The following is a 15,896-nucleotide window of genomic DNA, read 5'->3' as shown; positions in this document are numbered from 1 at the left end:
CCATCCATTAATTCTTTTACATAATGTGTTGAAAGTATTTTAAAAACCAAGCATAAAATATTTAAATACAACAGTTTTCTGCCTATTAACCTGATAGATGTGAAATCCTGAGCCTTAGTTTAGTTTCAAAACTCTCTCTCCTCTCACGTGGTCATCTTTCATATGTTCTCTATAATCACGGGAAGGTAAAATTCACTTCCAAAATTTCAAAATAAATATTTGTATTTCCATCAGAAACAACAGCCCTTTGCCCGTCACACTTTTATGTTACGCTTTTAGAGGGGAACATATGTGGAAAAGGAAAAGGCACAAGCAAAGAGCATGGCTTTCAGTATCTTTCAGTCACTCGGTCCAGTGGCTGGGGGTGAATAATCAGAGGACAGCCCTCAAGGAGCTGACCATGGGACACAAAGACATCTACCTTTAATGCGAGTTGGTGAGAGTATTACCAAAGGGCTGTGTTGCAGAGAAACTGGTTCCTGGGGTGGGGATGTTGGAGAAGGCTTCGCACGGGAACCTGATAGGAAGGGAAAGGGGCCAAGAGAGGTGCGAGTGGGGGCTCAGTCAGAAGGAACAAAATGAACAAAAGCAGTGAGGTCTGAAAGGAGGAGGGGCGTCTGGGCCGTCAGGCCTCAGGAGGAGATGGATGGCGGGTCAGGTGGGGCTCGGGCAGCAGACCAGCTCTGGGGCTTCTGACAACTCAGACCAAGGAGTGTGGGAGGACCCGGCTTGCCTGACGCACACGCCGTCTCTCCTCACTGCTGTGTCACGCGGCTTTTCAAAAGTGGAGACGACACCTCCGAGAGAGAAGCTCCCAGGGACGGCCGTCATTCAGTCACTGCCTAAATACGGCGACCGCCACGGACCCCGCTCTGGGGCTTCCGAGTGTAACGGGGGGTTAGGGCCTCCGCAGCCCTCGCCCCGGGCGGCGCCGGCGGCGGCTCCCCTGCTCCCTCGGCTCACCTGGCTCCCGGGCCGCGGCGGGAGGGCGGGCGCTGGAGCCGGACGCAGCTCCGGCCTGGCCGGCGGCGCCGTGGACGCGGATGCCGGCGGATGCCGGCGGTTCCCGAGCCGTTGCGGCCGAGCCCGCGGGCGTTCTGGCGGGCGGGGGACGAGAGCGCGGGCGAGGAAGTGGAGCCTGGGCAGCCGGGGTGGGGCGCAGGGAGAAGCCTACCTGGGCCGTGGCTACCTGTGTCACCCAGCCCTCGGCTCTCGACGGCTCCCTGATACCCGGCCTCGCGCCCCGCACTTCCCGGGCTGTAATTCACGTAAGTCTCCCGACGACCCTGCGGGGACAGAAGACGCGGGAGGAAACTGGAGGCTAGAGGGTCACCGAGGTCTCCAACCTTAACGCTCAGACCCACAAGCCTGGAAGCTCCCACTGTTGGACACTCTCCAGCCCAGGTCTCCTGCTCTGCTCCCCGCCTCCAATCGCCCTTAACCTCCTTCTGAGGCTCAATCCCAGTCGCTGTCTCTCACTATGCCTTATATTCCTGCTTGGCCCAGTTGCAGTTTTACACTTGCTTGATTTCTGTATTAATAATGTCTAATGTATTGTTCACTTTACCTATTCCTTTTTGTAATTTGTCTCATCCCCAGAAGGGCACGGATTTTTTATCTCTTTAACTGCTGTATCATTGGTGCCTAAAGCAATGTGGTAGATCTAATAAGTGCTCAATAAATTTGTGTTGAATAACTGAATGATTGCCCCACTGTGCATTGTAAGCTCCAGGTAGGCAACAACTGTCTGCTTTTTAATCATTTTTCCATCAGAGGTGCCTGGTACCTAGTAGACATATTTGTTGAGTAAGTGAGTGAATGTGTTGCTCATCTTAACCCTTTTGGTTATTCTCATTTCATCATCCCAACATGTTGGATAAATATATGAGTTTCTTTGAATTCCTACTTTCAGGTTTCCTCCCTTGTATCCATTCATCACTTCAGTTCCCCACTGCTACCACTCATATCTTTACAGTTGCATTTTTTGCTCTCACTTCCTCCTTCAACCTCTGATACTTCTTAGAAAGCTGTCTAACCTGCAGGTTGGCTTGGAACATTTTTATTTATTTATTTTAATTTCAATTTTTTTTCAGCTCTTTATTGGAATATAATTGCTTTACACTCTTGTACCAGTTTTTGAGGTACACCATAGTGAATCAGCTGTATTTATACATATATCCCCATATCCCCTCCCTCCCGCGACTCCCTCCGGCTCTCCCTGTCCTGGCCCTCTAAGGCATCACCCATCATCGAATTGATCTCCCTTTGTTATACAGCAACTGGAACATTTTTAAGCAACTTGTCTTCGTAGGCAAGAAAATCCAGGCTAAATCACATTGAATCCAAATAAAGCTTTCCACAAATCACCCATGACTCTGGTTTTGAGTTTTATTTTATTTTTCTTTGAGGAGAACTGAGGATCCTGCACCGCCTTCTAAATTGAGATCATGGTCCGTCATTGTTCATAATTCGTTCAACAAATATTTATGGAGTACTTTTTATGTTCTAGGCACTGTGCTAGATGCTGGGACAAGATAGGCAAAGTCTGAGCATTCCAAGGGATGCATAACACAAAAAAGAATAATCATGGATAGTGATGAGAAGTGTCCTGGCTTGAACCCAGTTATTTCTAAAAGAAATGACTAAGAATAAGATAGGGTCCAATTCTACTTATTGTAACAAGCTTTAGCGTAGGAATAGGTTAACAATGGTGGGAAGGTATGGGGTTATAATACCTTGCCCATTCACATTTATTATCTTGCTTAGCTTTCAGGTGGGAATGTGGGGCAGGAATTCTCTTTTGCAAAAACCGAAACTAAGGTCTAAGAAAGGTCAATTGACTTGCCCAATACAACACTGCCCGAAGACCACTCTGCACTGTTCTCACTCTGAGAGGCATGATTAAAATTCTTAAAATCCTCTTCGCTGGAAGCTCTTCAGGATAGGAATCAGTTTCAAACCTTCAGGGTATTGGTTTAAAAACGCTTCTCAAAGGGAGATACCAGGGACTTTCCTGAATCTAAATTACCTGGGGCGTATTGTAAAAATGCACATTCTTAAAAAAAAAAAAATGCACATTCTTGCTGCCCATCACGGACCTATCCAATAAAACTCACTGCGGATCCTGGGAATACGCACTTTTAAATTCCCAAGGTGATTCTCCTACACATAACATTTTGAGAAGTACTAGAAGAGTTTGGGTGGAAAACCTCAACCTTAATTCTGGGCTAATATTTACCTTTGGGACAGATTTCGTCAGAATTCCGAAGAGTAAGCCATATGTCCTTGAGAAGATGAGACTGCAACAGCTTTCTGACTTTTTCTTTCTTATGCAAGTAATTTCTTGGAAATTGGCGGTTCTGCTGAGCAGGTGCTCGGCTGCTGGTGACTACCCGCAGTTCAAAGGTCTTTTGGCTCTTTTCCCAACACCTTGTTTGTCAAAGTCGCTTTCCACCAGGGAGCCAGGCATTTGTCCCGCCGACCACGGTGGGGCGCACGCGGCATGTGGTGTCAGTTTATCCCCTTCCCGGGTCCGCCTTCGCGCCCTTAAGGGTAGTCCCTAGGAGTTCCTGCCTCTGCGGGCCAGCTGTTGCTCTCTTCTCGCGAGAATTGCTCCTCCCGTCGTCTCTCCTCATCAAACCCCTCCCGCGGGCAGGTTCCATATTGGGTAAAATCTCGGCTCGCAGAGAGGGCCGGGAGCTGTTCTCGCGAGAGTACGGCGGGAGGCTCCTGTTCGCTGGCTCTGGAACGGCGACCACTGGAACCTCTGCGGGTGCTGCAGCTGGAGCCGTAGCCCCGCCGCGCAGCCGGGAGTCGGCCTGGTCTGGAGAGGGTGCAGGGAGAGCTTGGCGGGCGCAGCCTTGAGCTCCGGAGCGCGCCCCTGCCCCTAGCAGGGCTCGCCCCCGTCACTGAGGCGCGTCCAGCCCCTGCGGCTGACAGGGGCCGCGCGCGCGCGCGCGGGAGCCGTCGGGGTCGCAGCAGCAGCACCTGCGCGGGCACCCAGCGCAGGGTCCCCGCCCGTCCGGGTGGGCGACGAGGTCCGGGAAGCGGGTGCGGGCGCAGGCGGGGCCCCGCAGGGCCACCTCCTCGCCCCGCGGCCACCGCTGGAAGATGTCTCAGGAGAGGCCCACGTTCTACCGGCAGGAGCTGAACAAGACAATCTGGGAGGTGCCCGAGCGTTACCAGAACCTGTCCCCGGTGGGCTCTGGCGCTTATGGCTCCGTGTGGTGAGTGTCACCGGGCCCGGGGCCTCGGTGGGCTGGGTGGCCCTTTATGCCCCAGAGCCAGGCCTGCCCCCACGGCTCAGCAATGCACCAGGCGGCAGGAATTTTCCTTGGGGGAGGGCATCCCTGCCCCCTCAACCCGTGTCCTGCACTCCCTGCACCCCTTGCACCCCTCACTCTGCACACCCACGTAGGTGGTCAGCTGTGTGTAGGATGCAGGTCCACGGTGCGCGGTGGGTGATGGTGCTGGAGCCCGGCCCTGGCTCGCACCCTGCGCGTTCCCTTCTTGGGTTGCTGCTCTGGGGGCAGGAACGGAGGGCCCTCTTTGGGGTTCTCCCTGCTGGCATCGAGCAGAAGGACTCTGTCCTGAGATGTGTCCACCCTGGGCGCCGGAGCCTGCCCTCGGAGCAGCCGAGCCCGGGGAGCTGCCCAGAGAAACAGAAGGGCAAAGCTCGACCGGGAGGCTGCGGTCATCTGAACAAAACTGAAGACGAAGGGCGTTCAGTCCCGGCTTTTTTTGCAAACCTCTGTGGAAACCCAGTTTTGAGAAGCGTTCTTTTTGAATTCGCACTTGAATTAGCAGCTATCCATAGAGCTTAAAATACCGACTTTATCTCGGTGAGCCCTGTGCCAGCTTGAGTGGTGTGTTTCCGATTCAGTTGAAAGCCTATTTCCTTTTCGCCTAGTGGGGGGTGGGTGGTAGTGCCTGCAAACACACTGCAGCTTGAGAAACTGGCGGCCTCACTGATTAGTCACATAGCACTGCTCATTTAAGTATTGTTTAACAAAACAATTTTCTCCTTTGGAGCAAGTGAGATTCAGATCCGTTGGACGCTCTCAATATGAAAAAGTTATTAACAGTGCTGGGAGGTATCGTAAATATTTTTTAATTGCGATAATTCTTGTGAAATACCGTGTTTTTAAAGTCCCTTAGAGAGTTTTCAGGGAGCTTATCTACACTCAGAGCCTGAGGTACACGTTGCTTTTCGTAAGGATGTGGAATATATAGCAAAGGAGGGAAGAGACACTTTTCAGCTTTAATTCACACTGTGAATGTGTTTTCAATTAAATAATATTGTTAAATTTTCAGACCTGAAATGTTTCACTAACTTTTCTAACTTCCGAGGTTTTATACACTATATTTTAGATGTACTGTAGTTTGAGAGCCTCTGATCTGAAGCTAATTCATGTAATTCCCATGCATGCATCATTTGAAAAGAGGTCTACAAAGTTATTTTTTTGTTTTGCCACAAATTCCAGGCTTTTAGACTTGTTAATCTTTAAGTATAATTCCTGTGTTTCTTAAAGCCCCAGCATGAATTTCCTGTTTGGTAGAATCTTCTGGGTAATTGAGATTGTGCAATTGTGTCCAGCAACAGATCATATTGCATTTTCTAGTTCAAGCTGCTTGAAGTTATGTTGCTGATGGCACTATGCTTGACATCTTTTTTCCATTTTTATAGTGTGCTGTTGATTTGCTAATTTTCAAAGATGTGTTTGGATCATTGCTCATGAATTTTACCTCCATTTTTCATTCTTGCATTGGCACGTTAATTTTTGTGGTACTGAGTTTTTGTTTCCATAATGTCTAAAGTTTAATGGAGTGATACAGCAGAATAGCTCAACTATGGGGAGTTTAGTGAACTTAAAACGAACTACTTGCAAAGTTTCCCTGCCATTGGTGTGAATAGCTCTGCCTTGGCACAGGAGATCCAGATTTACAGGGAAGTGTCATTAAAATGAACTCCACATTTTTTTTTTTTTGTACTATACTTTTCTGGTTTATAGAAACCATCAATATCTGACACTTGGAAGCAGTTTTGTTAAACAGGTTTTTTAAAGTAGGTAATACATTCACATTGTATAAAATTCAAAAGGTATAAAAAGATAGTGAAAAGTTTCCTTTCCTTTTTCATTCTCCAATTGTGCTGTTCCTTTGTTCAGAGACTACCACTTTTAAGTTTCTTGTGCCTTTCCATGGAGGCAGTTCTGTTCTGGTAACCTATAAAGTGTAACTTGTAGCATATTGGTGGAGAAAAGTAGCTGATATTATGTGACAGTTGACCACAAACAAATGTAACTGATTTGGGATTGAAAATATCAGAATTGAGATTTACAAGTGTTATCTCACTCAGGGTAATTATTTGAAGTTGTTCAGTTCCATTAGCAACTTTCAGGTGTGGCAGAAAACTTTTTTTTTTAACTTCTCTTAGAATCGACTTTGGAGTGTTTTTTTTCACTATCTTCATTTTTTTGAGAGCAGATTTGATTTTAGGAAATGACAAAATCAAATTGAATCCAAATAATTTAGAAAATTTGGACTCAAGTCTGGTGAAAAAGATTAGGCAGCCAGGTTGATGATACTGTTTGAGGTCAAACAGGAGTTGTAACCATAAAGTAATGACACAGAATTTCCTGTGTGACTTGTAGAACTGGATCTGAAGTCTGTTCCAAAAAAGAATCTCTGAAAGTATTTCAAGGAATGCAGCGTCACCGAAATAATGTGTCAGTTTCCTAAGTTAATTGCTCTGATGTGTGATACACTTTGATGTGTAACTTAAAATTTTTTTAAAATATTAAGCCAATTTTCAGTATTGTAACTTGTATTAAGTATACAGTAAAGCAAGTATGTAGTAACCTGAGTGATAACCAACTGTGAATTAAAGATCAAGGAGTCAGACTAGAAATTTGGCAATTGGTAGGGTTGTACAAATATGTCTTTCTTTTTTAAGGGGTAAAGGGAACTAAACTAAGTCTTGCAATTTTAAGGAACTTTGTGCTTTGTCTGTGAGGGGAAATGAAGCGAAATTATTTAAGAATATGTTGTTGCAAAGCATTGATTTTATGGTGTGGGGACAGAGAGGTGGGGAGGATCTTTGTGGTGAGTTTAAGGAAATATAAACAGGAACTTAAATGCCTTTCCTCTGGTGTATGGGTTTTCCAGACCCTTGCCTTTGATTACAGAAGGTGCGGCACTGGTAACCATAAAATAGGTGAGAGTTGAGAATTATTCTTAAATCATATTCAGTCATTTATTAAACAAAATTTATTGAGTACCAGCTATGGAGCAGATAGATAGCAGGCTAGGTTTCTTGAGCTAGAGACGGAATAAGACAGTCCATTCCCTGATAGGCTTTATAGCCTGATGTGAATAATAACTACATTTTATGGATTGCTTTCTATGTTCTAGGTATTGTGCATTTTATATTTATGATCAGTATATAACGTATAGAACAAAACTTTTGGTAAGAATGGCAGAACTTACTAAGAAATCAAATCCAACTTCCTAAATGCTTTGTGGAACAAAGTTGTATGTAAATAAGTGTAATAAAAATAAGTGAAGCTAAATTTTTTTAGTATTAATGGCCATTCACCACTTTAAATCTTATTTTTATTTTTTATTTTTTTGCATGAGCCAGTGCACAGATAAATAAAAGTATGTCATTATTGAGTATGCAGGGGTGACTTTCTTGACTCCTAATCACTGAGAGAGGTGTGCCCTTTATTTTTCTAGTGGTGATAGTAGGCCCATGCTGATCTTTCTTCCCATTTGCTTTTCTTTGTAAGCAAAAGCAAGGCAGTTGGCTGCATGTTATCAGTGCCAACCAATAAATATTTAAACACAATGGCAAATATGCATATTATTGATATTACAAAGACTTTTAAGAAAGAGTTCAGTCAGGTTGGCTATAAAGTCATCCTTTATTTATCAGGTTCCTTTTTCTGCTGATACTTTTCCACTGGCTCCCATTTTAAAATAATGGTATCCTGAACCTCTGGCTTTTCAGTTCTGCCAGTTTAATTTCTTGATACTGAGGACTACTCTACTTTTGATTTCCCTCTAATTCAGCCTCAGAGATGATTTGCATTGACTTTGCCTTTCATGGGCAATAGTGCAGGTGGTGCTGAGCTCCTGGGGTTTAGGATTCAAAGGTGGAAGAAGTCACTGTGCTAGATCCTTCTCATTTTAGTATTAACTGACATTTTTGTAGGATTTTACACTTTATAATGTATTTGCATTCAAAGCATTATTTTTCACTGGCTTTATGAAGACTGGTATTATTAAGCCACTTGTATAGATGAAGAGCTGGACTCATTAAAGGAATGGCATGTTTGTTAGTGCTAGTTTGAATTTGGTTCTGGGGTTTCAACACTTTAGAATTCTCCTTTCCTGTACTTGTATGCTGCTAAGTTTGTGTGGTGGCACCTTCTCTTGTGCTGTTTGCCTCTCCCCTCACTCCTTTGGTGAAGAAAGGGGTTGCTGGGTCACTCGAAATAATAGAGCTATGACTAACTGATCCCACCAGTGTCAGCCTAGCTAATCTGAGGTAATGACTTATTAAAGTCACATCTCTTCATTTAGAAAAAAAGACTTCCCAGGTGGTGCAGTGGTTAAGAATCTGCCTGCCAAGGCAGGGGACGTGGGTTCGATCCCTGGTCCAGGAAGACCGCACATGCCGTGGAGCAACTAAGCCTGTGCACCACAAATGCCACAAACTATTGAGCCTGTGCTCTAGAGCCTACGAGCCACAACTACTGAGCCTATGTACCACAGCTACTGAAGCCTGCATCCCTAGAGTCCGTGCTTTGCAACAAGAGAAGCCACCGCAATGAGAAGCCTGCACACGGCAACCAAGAGTAGCCCCCACTTGCTGCAACTAGAGAAAGCCTGCGTACGCAGAAGCAAAGACCCAATGCAGCCATAAATAAATAAATAATTACAAAAAAGGGGGGGGTACTTCCCTGGCGGTCCAGTGGTTAAGACTTCACCTTCCAGTGCAGGGGGTACAGGTTCAGTCCCTGATCAGGGAGCTAAGATCTCCCATGCCTCGTGGCCAAAAAAACTAAAAACATCAAACAGAAGCAGTATAGTAACAAATTCAATACAGACTTTAAAAATGGTCATCAAAAAAATCTTAAAAATCTCCTCCTCAGAATTGTTTAACCAAAAATGGACTCCTTGCCCAGATTAAATTTTTTCCCAAAGAATTGTCAGTGCAAATAGTTAATTCCTGAATTTGTGAATCTCCTTGGTTTGAAATTCTTCCATGCACATTTTGGAAAGTTGGGACTATCTGTACATGTTTCTGTTATGTAAGTATGGGATATAAATAGAAATAACTGCCTCTCTAGGCCTTTGAGAATACATTGGATTTTTGCTCTTTACTGTGAAATTTGTTATTGATTTGTTCCTATTCAAGAGGTATAATTACTATAGAGCTCAAGCAGACCCCATTATAAAGTGGGTTCCCCTGACTCTCAAACCTAGGAATTTCGTTTCATGATTGCCATGTACTTGGAAGTGATGCACATGTTTCTTCAGGACAAGTAAAAACAAAATGTCTTTAAACTTGAAATTTTTTTTGTTTTTTGTTTTTTAATAAATGAAGCTTTTAGTATTAGAAGTAGTCTTTGCAGAGTGTTTCTGTAAATTAAGTGCATCTGTGTTAAAGATTTATAAAATTAACCAGTTTCCCAGCATTTTAGCCTTTTAATAATTTATTCTAGGGAAGAAGTAGATGGTGGTCTGTAAATTCTGCACTTTGGACAGATGGATCCTGGGCTTGGCTTCTAGGCTGAATGTGGGGGAGAAAGTACAGAAGAGAGAGGAGTCTAGAACAATCCCTAAGTTTTGGCTTTGGACAAATGGATAGATCTCAACTTTGGAGTCTTATAGGGTACAAGATTGTGGAGGCAAAGGGAGAGGAGGATGGTTTCGTGCTAATCTTCTTGAGGACAGGACGCTGTGTTATAAGGATACTTTGAGTACCCGCTATGTGTGGGTCACTCTTTAGGTGCTAAAGATGGAGTATGAGCAAAACAGAAAATTTTCTGCCCATAAGAAACTATAATCTAATAAAAGTCGACAGTAAACAAGTAATTAAAATTTATAGCATGTCAAGTGATAAAGTACTATGGGGGAAAGGAAAGTAAGGAAAGGAGAAGGGAATACTGGGATGGCTGTGTTGCACTTTTAAGCAGGGTAGACAGAGTAGCCCTCAGTGATAAAGTGACAATTGATCAAAGACCTGAAGGAAGCCATGTAGAACACTGGTTGGACCTGCATGGGAAGGGAAGAACATTCCCTGTTGAGGGATCAGCACGTGCAAAAGCCCTGAGGCAAAGGTCCCATTCTCTAGCACAGCTGGGAGACCAGTATGGCTCGTACTGAATGAGAACTGAATGAGCCAGGGGCCAAATGGTAGTAGGAGAAGGGGGTGGAGGGGCTGCAGAGGGGCTGGGATCATAAAGGGTCTTATTTGCCTTTGTAAGAATTGTGATTTTACTCTTGAGTGAGATGGAAGGCCATGGAGGGTTATGACCAGAGGGGAAATGTGATCTGACTTATCAGATCACTCTGCTCTGGAGTTCCTGGTTTTTCATTTCTTTTCCTTACCTATTTAGAGGTGCTACTTGTAGTTTAGGGAGTCAAATGAACTGGTGCACAGCCCTGACCCCTACTCATAGCTCTCATTCCAGAAGGCTCGGTGTACCAGAGCCAGTACTTTTGGTGGGCCCTAGAAATTCAGGGTATTCCAGTCCAGCTCTTTAAATAACATGTGAAGCTTACTTCACTTTTAAGGTTTCTGTTGCCAAAAGGAAGGGAGCAAAGAGATTAGCTCTAGACTTCTGCTGACAAAAGAAGATTAGCCTGCTGGCAGGTTGAATGTTTTCTAACTTATTTGGTCTTCTAGGTTTTTTTCTTACTATTGGGTTATTTTTAAAAAGTCATTTTTACCTTCTTTCAACTTTTAAGATCTCATTTATTTTGTTTTATTTGGCCTGGTATCTGCTTTACATTCCTCTGCCTTTCCCCCATTGCAGTAATTTTAGTAGAGGTTGGGATTGTTACCTGTTAATAATGTTTCAGCTAGGAACCCCCAGTGACTTCTCTGTTAACTTGAATAAATCTTATAGATTGAAAGATTCTACCCAAGTGACCCTATAAAAACCCATAGGATTTATTTTCTTCTCTGACTTTACAGATATAAGTTTCTCTCTTTTATGAAAACCATCCCCCTTTTACTACTCTATCATCTAGTTGCAGAAAATAAGTGTTCCTAAACACAGATTCCCATGACAACGTAACAAAAAGGTAATAGAACAAATGTTTATTTTGTCTAGGCCTGCTGTCTGAGTAACTTTATACCCTGAACGTGTTGGCTCCTGTTACTTTGAATGATGTTACAGATTTCCTAAAAACCTTTTCCTCTTAGGCCTTGGTGGCATTGTCAGTATGCCTGTGACATGAACGAAGGTATGGGAGTGTCTGTCTTACTGTCATTCTGCCCACAAGTATGCATTGGTTGCTTTTCCAAGCTTATAGTCCATAGTGTAGGCATCACACATCATTATGCAAAAAAAAAAAAAAAAAAAAAAAAACACAAAAAAACCCAAACCAGTTTCTTCTTTGTTTTCTTAAATTCATTAATTCACTGTGGCCAGTGCTAGGCACTGTAGTGGGTGTTCTGTTTATAAAGATTAAAAAAACAAAAAAGCAGGAAGAGTTCCTGCTTTTTAAAATATCAGTGTAGAAGGGACACATTTATGTTGCTTTCTCAGAGATTGCTTTGGAAGTCCTCAGTAGCTTTTCTTTTCTGCATTCTTTCAGCTTAAGTTGCCATCTCAAATCTACCTTTATATTTCTAGTGCTTCCCTTGAAATCTTCTTTTAGATTTTTCTTGTCTCTCTTGTATCTATCTAGTAACATACTGGTCACGTTTTACAACTAGGGCAACTTTTTGCAAGGGTGTGTGTTTGAATTCTGTGTCAGAGAGAGACCTTTCCATCTGATTCAGAACTAGAAAGTGATGACATCAGCATATGCCCACAAGAGCAGAACTTCTTCTTTTGATCTGCTGAGGGCTCAGGGAGGCTGTGTTTTAGGGGAAGAAAGGGACAGTGAGGGTGAGGGTCCTGTAGATCCTTAGCATAGCCCTATAATTCCACATGGGGCAGTGTCTCTGCTGTGACAGTCTTCTTACCTACAAATTATGTACCCCTAATAATCATGCCCTTAGCCTGTCCTGTGACACTCAACTTGAGGTGTCTGGTTTACACAAATATTTTCTGAACTCTTCATTGGTGTGTTTCCTTATCCTTGTAGTAGACATAACTTTATCCCCAGAAATAACTGTTTTATCCTTAATATCCCCAGTTGCTATTTCTTTTTTTCTCTTTTCATCAAATCCTGCATTTAGGGCTTTAGGTAGCTTGAACCTTCTTGAACTTAGACTTTTGGATGATAGTTTCTATTTATGTTTTCTTCTCCAGGCTACCAAATACTAGTGAAAATCTTGTTATCTTTCTCATCCGGTATAATAAAATATGACTCCTTAATGATTTTAATATTAAATTGAAGTGAAATATTGATGTTGGTATCTTATATTGCTGTACTTTTAATAATTTCCTCATCTGACATAAGTTTGGCTTGCTTCATTTTCTGATTCGTAGGTTAGTATCCTAAATACCTTATGCTTTGAATGATCTGCTTTGAAATTAGCAGTTTCAGTAAATTAAATGATATTGATGCTAAAGGGAGGAAAAGGGAAAAAATAGCAAATTAAGAGAACAGCTACTACGGAAAACAGTATGGAGGGTCCTTAAAAAATTAAAAATGGAACTGCCATATGACCCAGCAATCCCACTACTGGGCATATACCCTGAGAAAACCATAATCCAAAAAGATACATGTACCACAGTGTTCATTGCAGCACTATTTACAATAGCCAGGACATGGAAGCAATCTAAATGCCCATCAACAAATGAATGGATAAAGAAGATGTGACACATATATACAATGGAATATTACTCAGCCATAAAAAGGAATGAAATTGAGTTATTTGTAATGAGGTGGATGGACCTAGAGTCTGTCACACAGAGTGAAGTAAGCCAGAAAGAGAAAAACAAATACTGTATGCTAATACATATGTATGGAATCTAAAAAATTGGTACTGATGAACCCAGTGGCACGGCAAGAATGAAGATGCAGATGCAGAGAAGGGACTTGAAGACATGGGGCTGGGTGGAGGGGGAGTGAAGGGGAAGCTGGGACAGAGTAAGAGAGTAGCATTGACATATATACACCACCAAATGTAAAATAGATAGCTAGTGGGAAGCTGCTGCATAACACAGGGAGATCAACTGGATGATTGGTGATGACGCAGAGGGGTGAGATAGGGAGGGTGGGAAGGAGTCGCGGGAGGAAGCGGATATGGGGATATATGTATAAATACAGCTGATTCGCTTTGTTGTACAGCAGATACTGGCACAACAGTGTAAAGCAATTATATTCCAATAAAGAGCTTAAAAGAAAAGAGAACAGATAGTAAGTATTATGAGCATCTATCAAGCTGTGTTTACATTCCCAAATATAGTGTAACACTAGGATTACTCATCCTGTTGACATCTTGGGTTGATAATTTTTTTTGTTGTGGGGACAGTCTTGTGCATTGTAGGATGTAGCAGCATCCCTTTACCCTACCCACTAGATGCCAGTCACAACGCCCAGTTGTGACAATCAAAAATGTCTCTATTGCCACATGTCCTCTGGGGGCAAAATCACCTTTGGTTGAGAACTGCTTATGTAACCCCATATATTTGTATTGATTGATCCTGCATAAAAACTGCATAGGATAACCTGAACCTTCTACCTGCAAAAAGAAACGTTATGCTTTCTGTGCACGTTCCTTTTGAATTCATTGTCTGATACAGTCTCAACAATGGCCTTGTTCATGTCCTCTACATCCAAATTTATAGTTCCAAACCTAATCTCAAGAGTGTCTAACCCTTTGAATTTCAAGTCTATTGACAGGTGTTTCATGCTTTCCCTTGATTATTTTTCTACACACTTCTTGAGGACAATCTCAGAGATGGAGCACTAACCACCTTAGGATTAGATTCGTGTTATAAACTTGCATGGTTCAGCCTTAGATATGTGGAGCTGACATTTGAAGGAAGCTTCTCATTAACACTAATGAATGACAGTGGTCATGAAGATTACAATCAGGGAATAAACCATTTGTCTGAAAATTTCTGTAAAGGCAACATAATTTTGAAAGTTTGAAATGTGTATTTTTATATTTATGTTTTAGATTTGCTGTAAAGAAATCTGTTGGGTCATCCACCTGACAGTGTTAAATGCCCACCAGTGTATAAAAGAAACAGACATAAAATATTAGTGAACTATATATATATAAAGGTATTGATGTATACAGAGATATGGGGGCCCTGTGGGCTATAGTAGTTAGAATGTTTCATGGAGGAAGAAGGATTTGAAGATTATTTTTGAAGAATGGGTAGTATTTGGAACATTTCTAGAAAGGGAACATGTTTAGGTAACAGGAGAAAACATAACTAAGAGAATTACATGGGAGATGAACTGGCCTGACGGGTAATATCTCAGATAGGGTGAACCCAGTTGTGGTTTTCATTCTGATTGTGCTTCAGAATCATTTGTGGAGCTTTTAAACATACAGGTACTTGGGTCCTACCCTCAGAAATTAAGAATTAGGTCTGGAGTAGGGTTAAGGCAACTGCATTTTTCTAGGCAATGGAGAGCTAGTTATAGTTTCTTGAGTTGTAAAGTAGGGAGAGAAAGTATTTTAAAATTGGTCTGATTGGGAGTATTTTAAAATTGGTCAGAATAGATTGGAGGAAGCAAATGTTGTTTTGTAAAAGTCTGTAGTAATTTATGTGCATATGTTTTCAGTCTGACTCCCCAGCTAGATTTCTCATTTCCTTGAGGTCAGGAACTATCTTCTTTGGTATGTATTTACTAATCTTGCATTATGTTCCTGAAGATAAAACAGATAAATGAATTATAGCTTCTGCTCTCCTTTAAAGTCTAATTGGGAAACAGTACCTTTATTTTTTTTTTTTAAGTTCAGTGTCTAAAAAATTGGCTACATTATGTTGCCAATTGTAGTAGTTCTTAGATCCTGTCCACTAACTGCTGAATAAATGTGCATTTTAACTTGTCGAAATATTTCAGTTTTCCATAGCATGACAACAAATGATCAAGTATTTGGCCTCTTGGTTATATTTTAATAATCTGCCCTGTCTTACTGTTATTTCAGAAATATACTCAACCTCAAATTTGAGAGTAAGAGATCTAAAAGTGCATATTGAGAATTTACTATGTGATAAACCCCATGCTGGAAGATGATCATGAAACTATTATACAATAGCATGTTCATTTCCACTCGACACATTTACTACTTGTCTTTTATAGTTCATAAAGTACATAATTATGTGAGCCTCAAAACAGCATTGTAAGATAAGCAGGGCTAGTGACTCCCCCGTCTTACTGGTTTGGAAACAGGCTCATAGAACCTTTGGCCAAGATCACTTGCTAGGAAGTTCCAGAACCAAAACTAGAACTGAAATCTTTTGACTGCTAGTTTACATTTCTCTGCATCAGACTGCCTAGTGTTTATGCTTAACAGAGTTTTTTGAGATCAGATCATCAAAATACTGCAGAGACCATTCACTAGGATGTAAAAATAGCTTTGTTAAGTGGAATTTTGCTGATTTTTTTTCTAGAGCAATAAAAAAGTACTTATCTAGTATTACCAAAAATAAGCAAGATATTTTCCAGTATTTTGATTTAAAAAAAAAAATCAAGTTGCTAAGTATAATGATGTAAAAATTATTTGATACTCCTCCCTTAAA

At 42.1% G+C, this 15,896-nt stretch overlaps 2 protein-coding genes across 7 annotated transcripts in view; one reads left to right on the top strand and one right to left on the bottom strand.

The window, feature by feature from the left end:
* The window catches only part of SLC26A8 (solute carrier family 26 member 8), a 66,529-nt gene extending 62,803 nt beyond the window's left edge, over positions 1–3,726 (bottom strand). Inside the window, 2 exon segments of the mRNA XM_057699410.1 lie at positions 964–1,286; positions 3,239–3,726. The gene's annotated coding sequence lies outside the window, so the exon portion shown is untranslated.
* Positions 3,727–4,095: 369 nt separating this feature from the next.
* The window catches only part of MAPK14 (mitogen-activated protein kinase 14), a 73,471-nt gene continuing 61,670 nt past the window's right edge, over positions 4,096–15,896 (top strand). For 5 of the 6 annotated variants that reach the window (XR_009048044.1, XM_057699414.1, XM_057699412.1 and 2 more), the window contains exon 1: positions 4,096–4,226. Coding sequence is in view for 4 of the 6 variants with exons in the window: in XM_057699414.1 (XP_057555397.1) it covers positions 4,111–4,226 (116 nt within the window). In the remaining 2 variants the exon portion in view is untranslated. Of the gene's footprint in view, positions 4,227–5,075; positions 5,094–15,896 lie in introns of those variants that run through there. The other variant, XM_057699417.1, reaches the window with a different exon arrangement.

Source organism: Hippopotamus amphibius, chromosome 11, assembly GCF_030028045.1.
Source record: "Hippopotamus amphibius kiboko isolate mHipAmp2 chromosome 11, mHipAmp2.hap2, whole genome shotgun sequence".
NCBI lineage: Eukaryota > Metazoa > Chordata > Mammalia > Artiodactyla > Hippopotamidae > Hippopotamus > Hippopotamus amphibius.
This window is presented reverse-complemented; position numbering and strand designations above follow the sequence as displayed.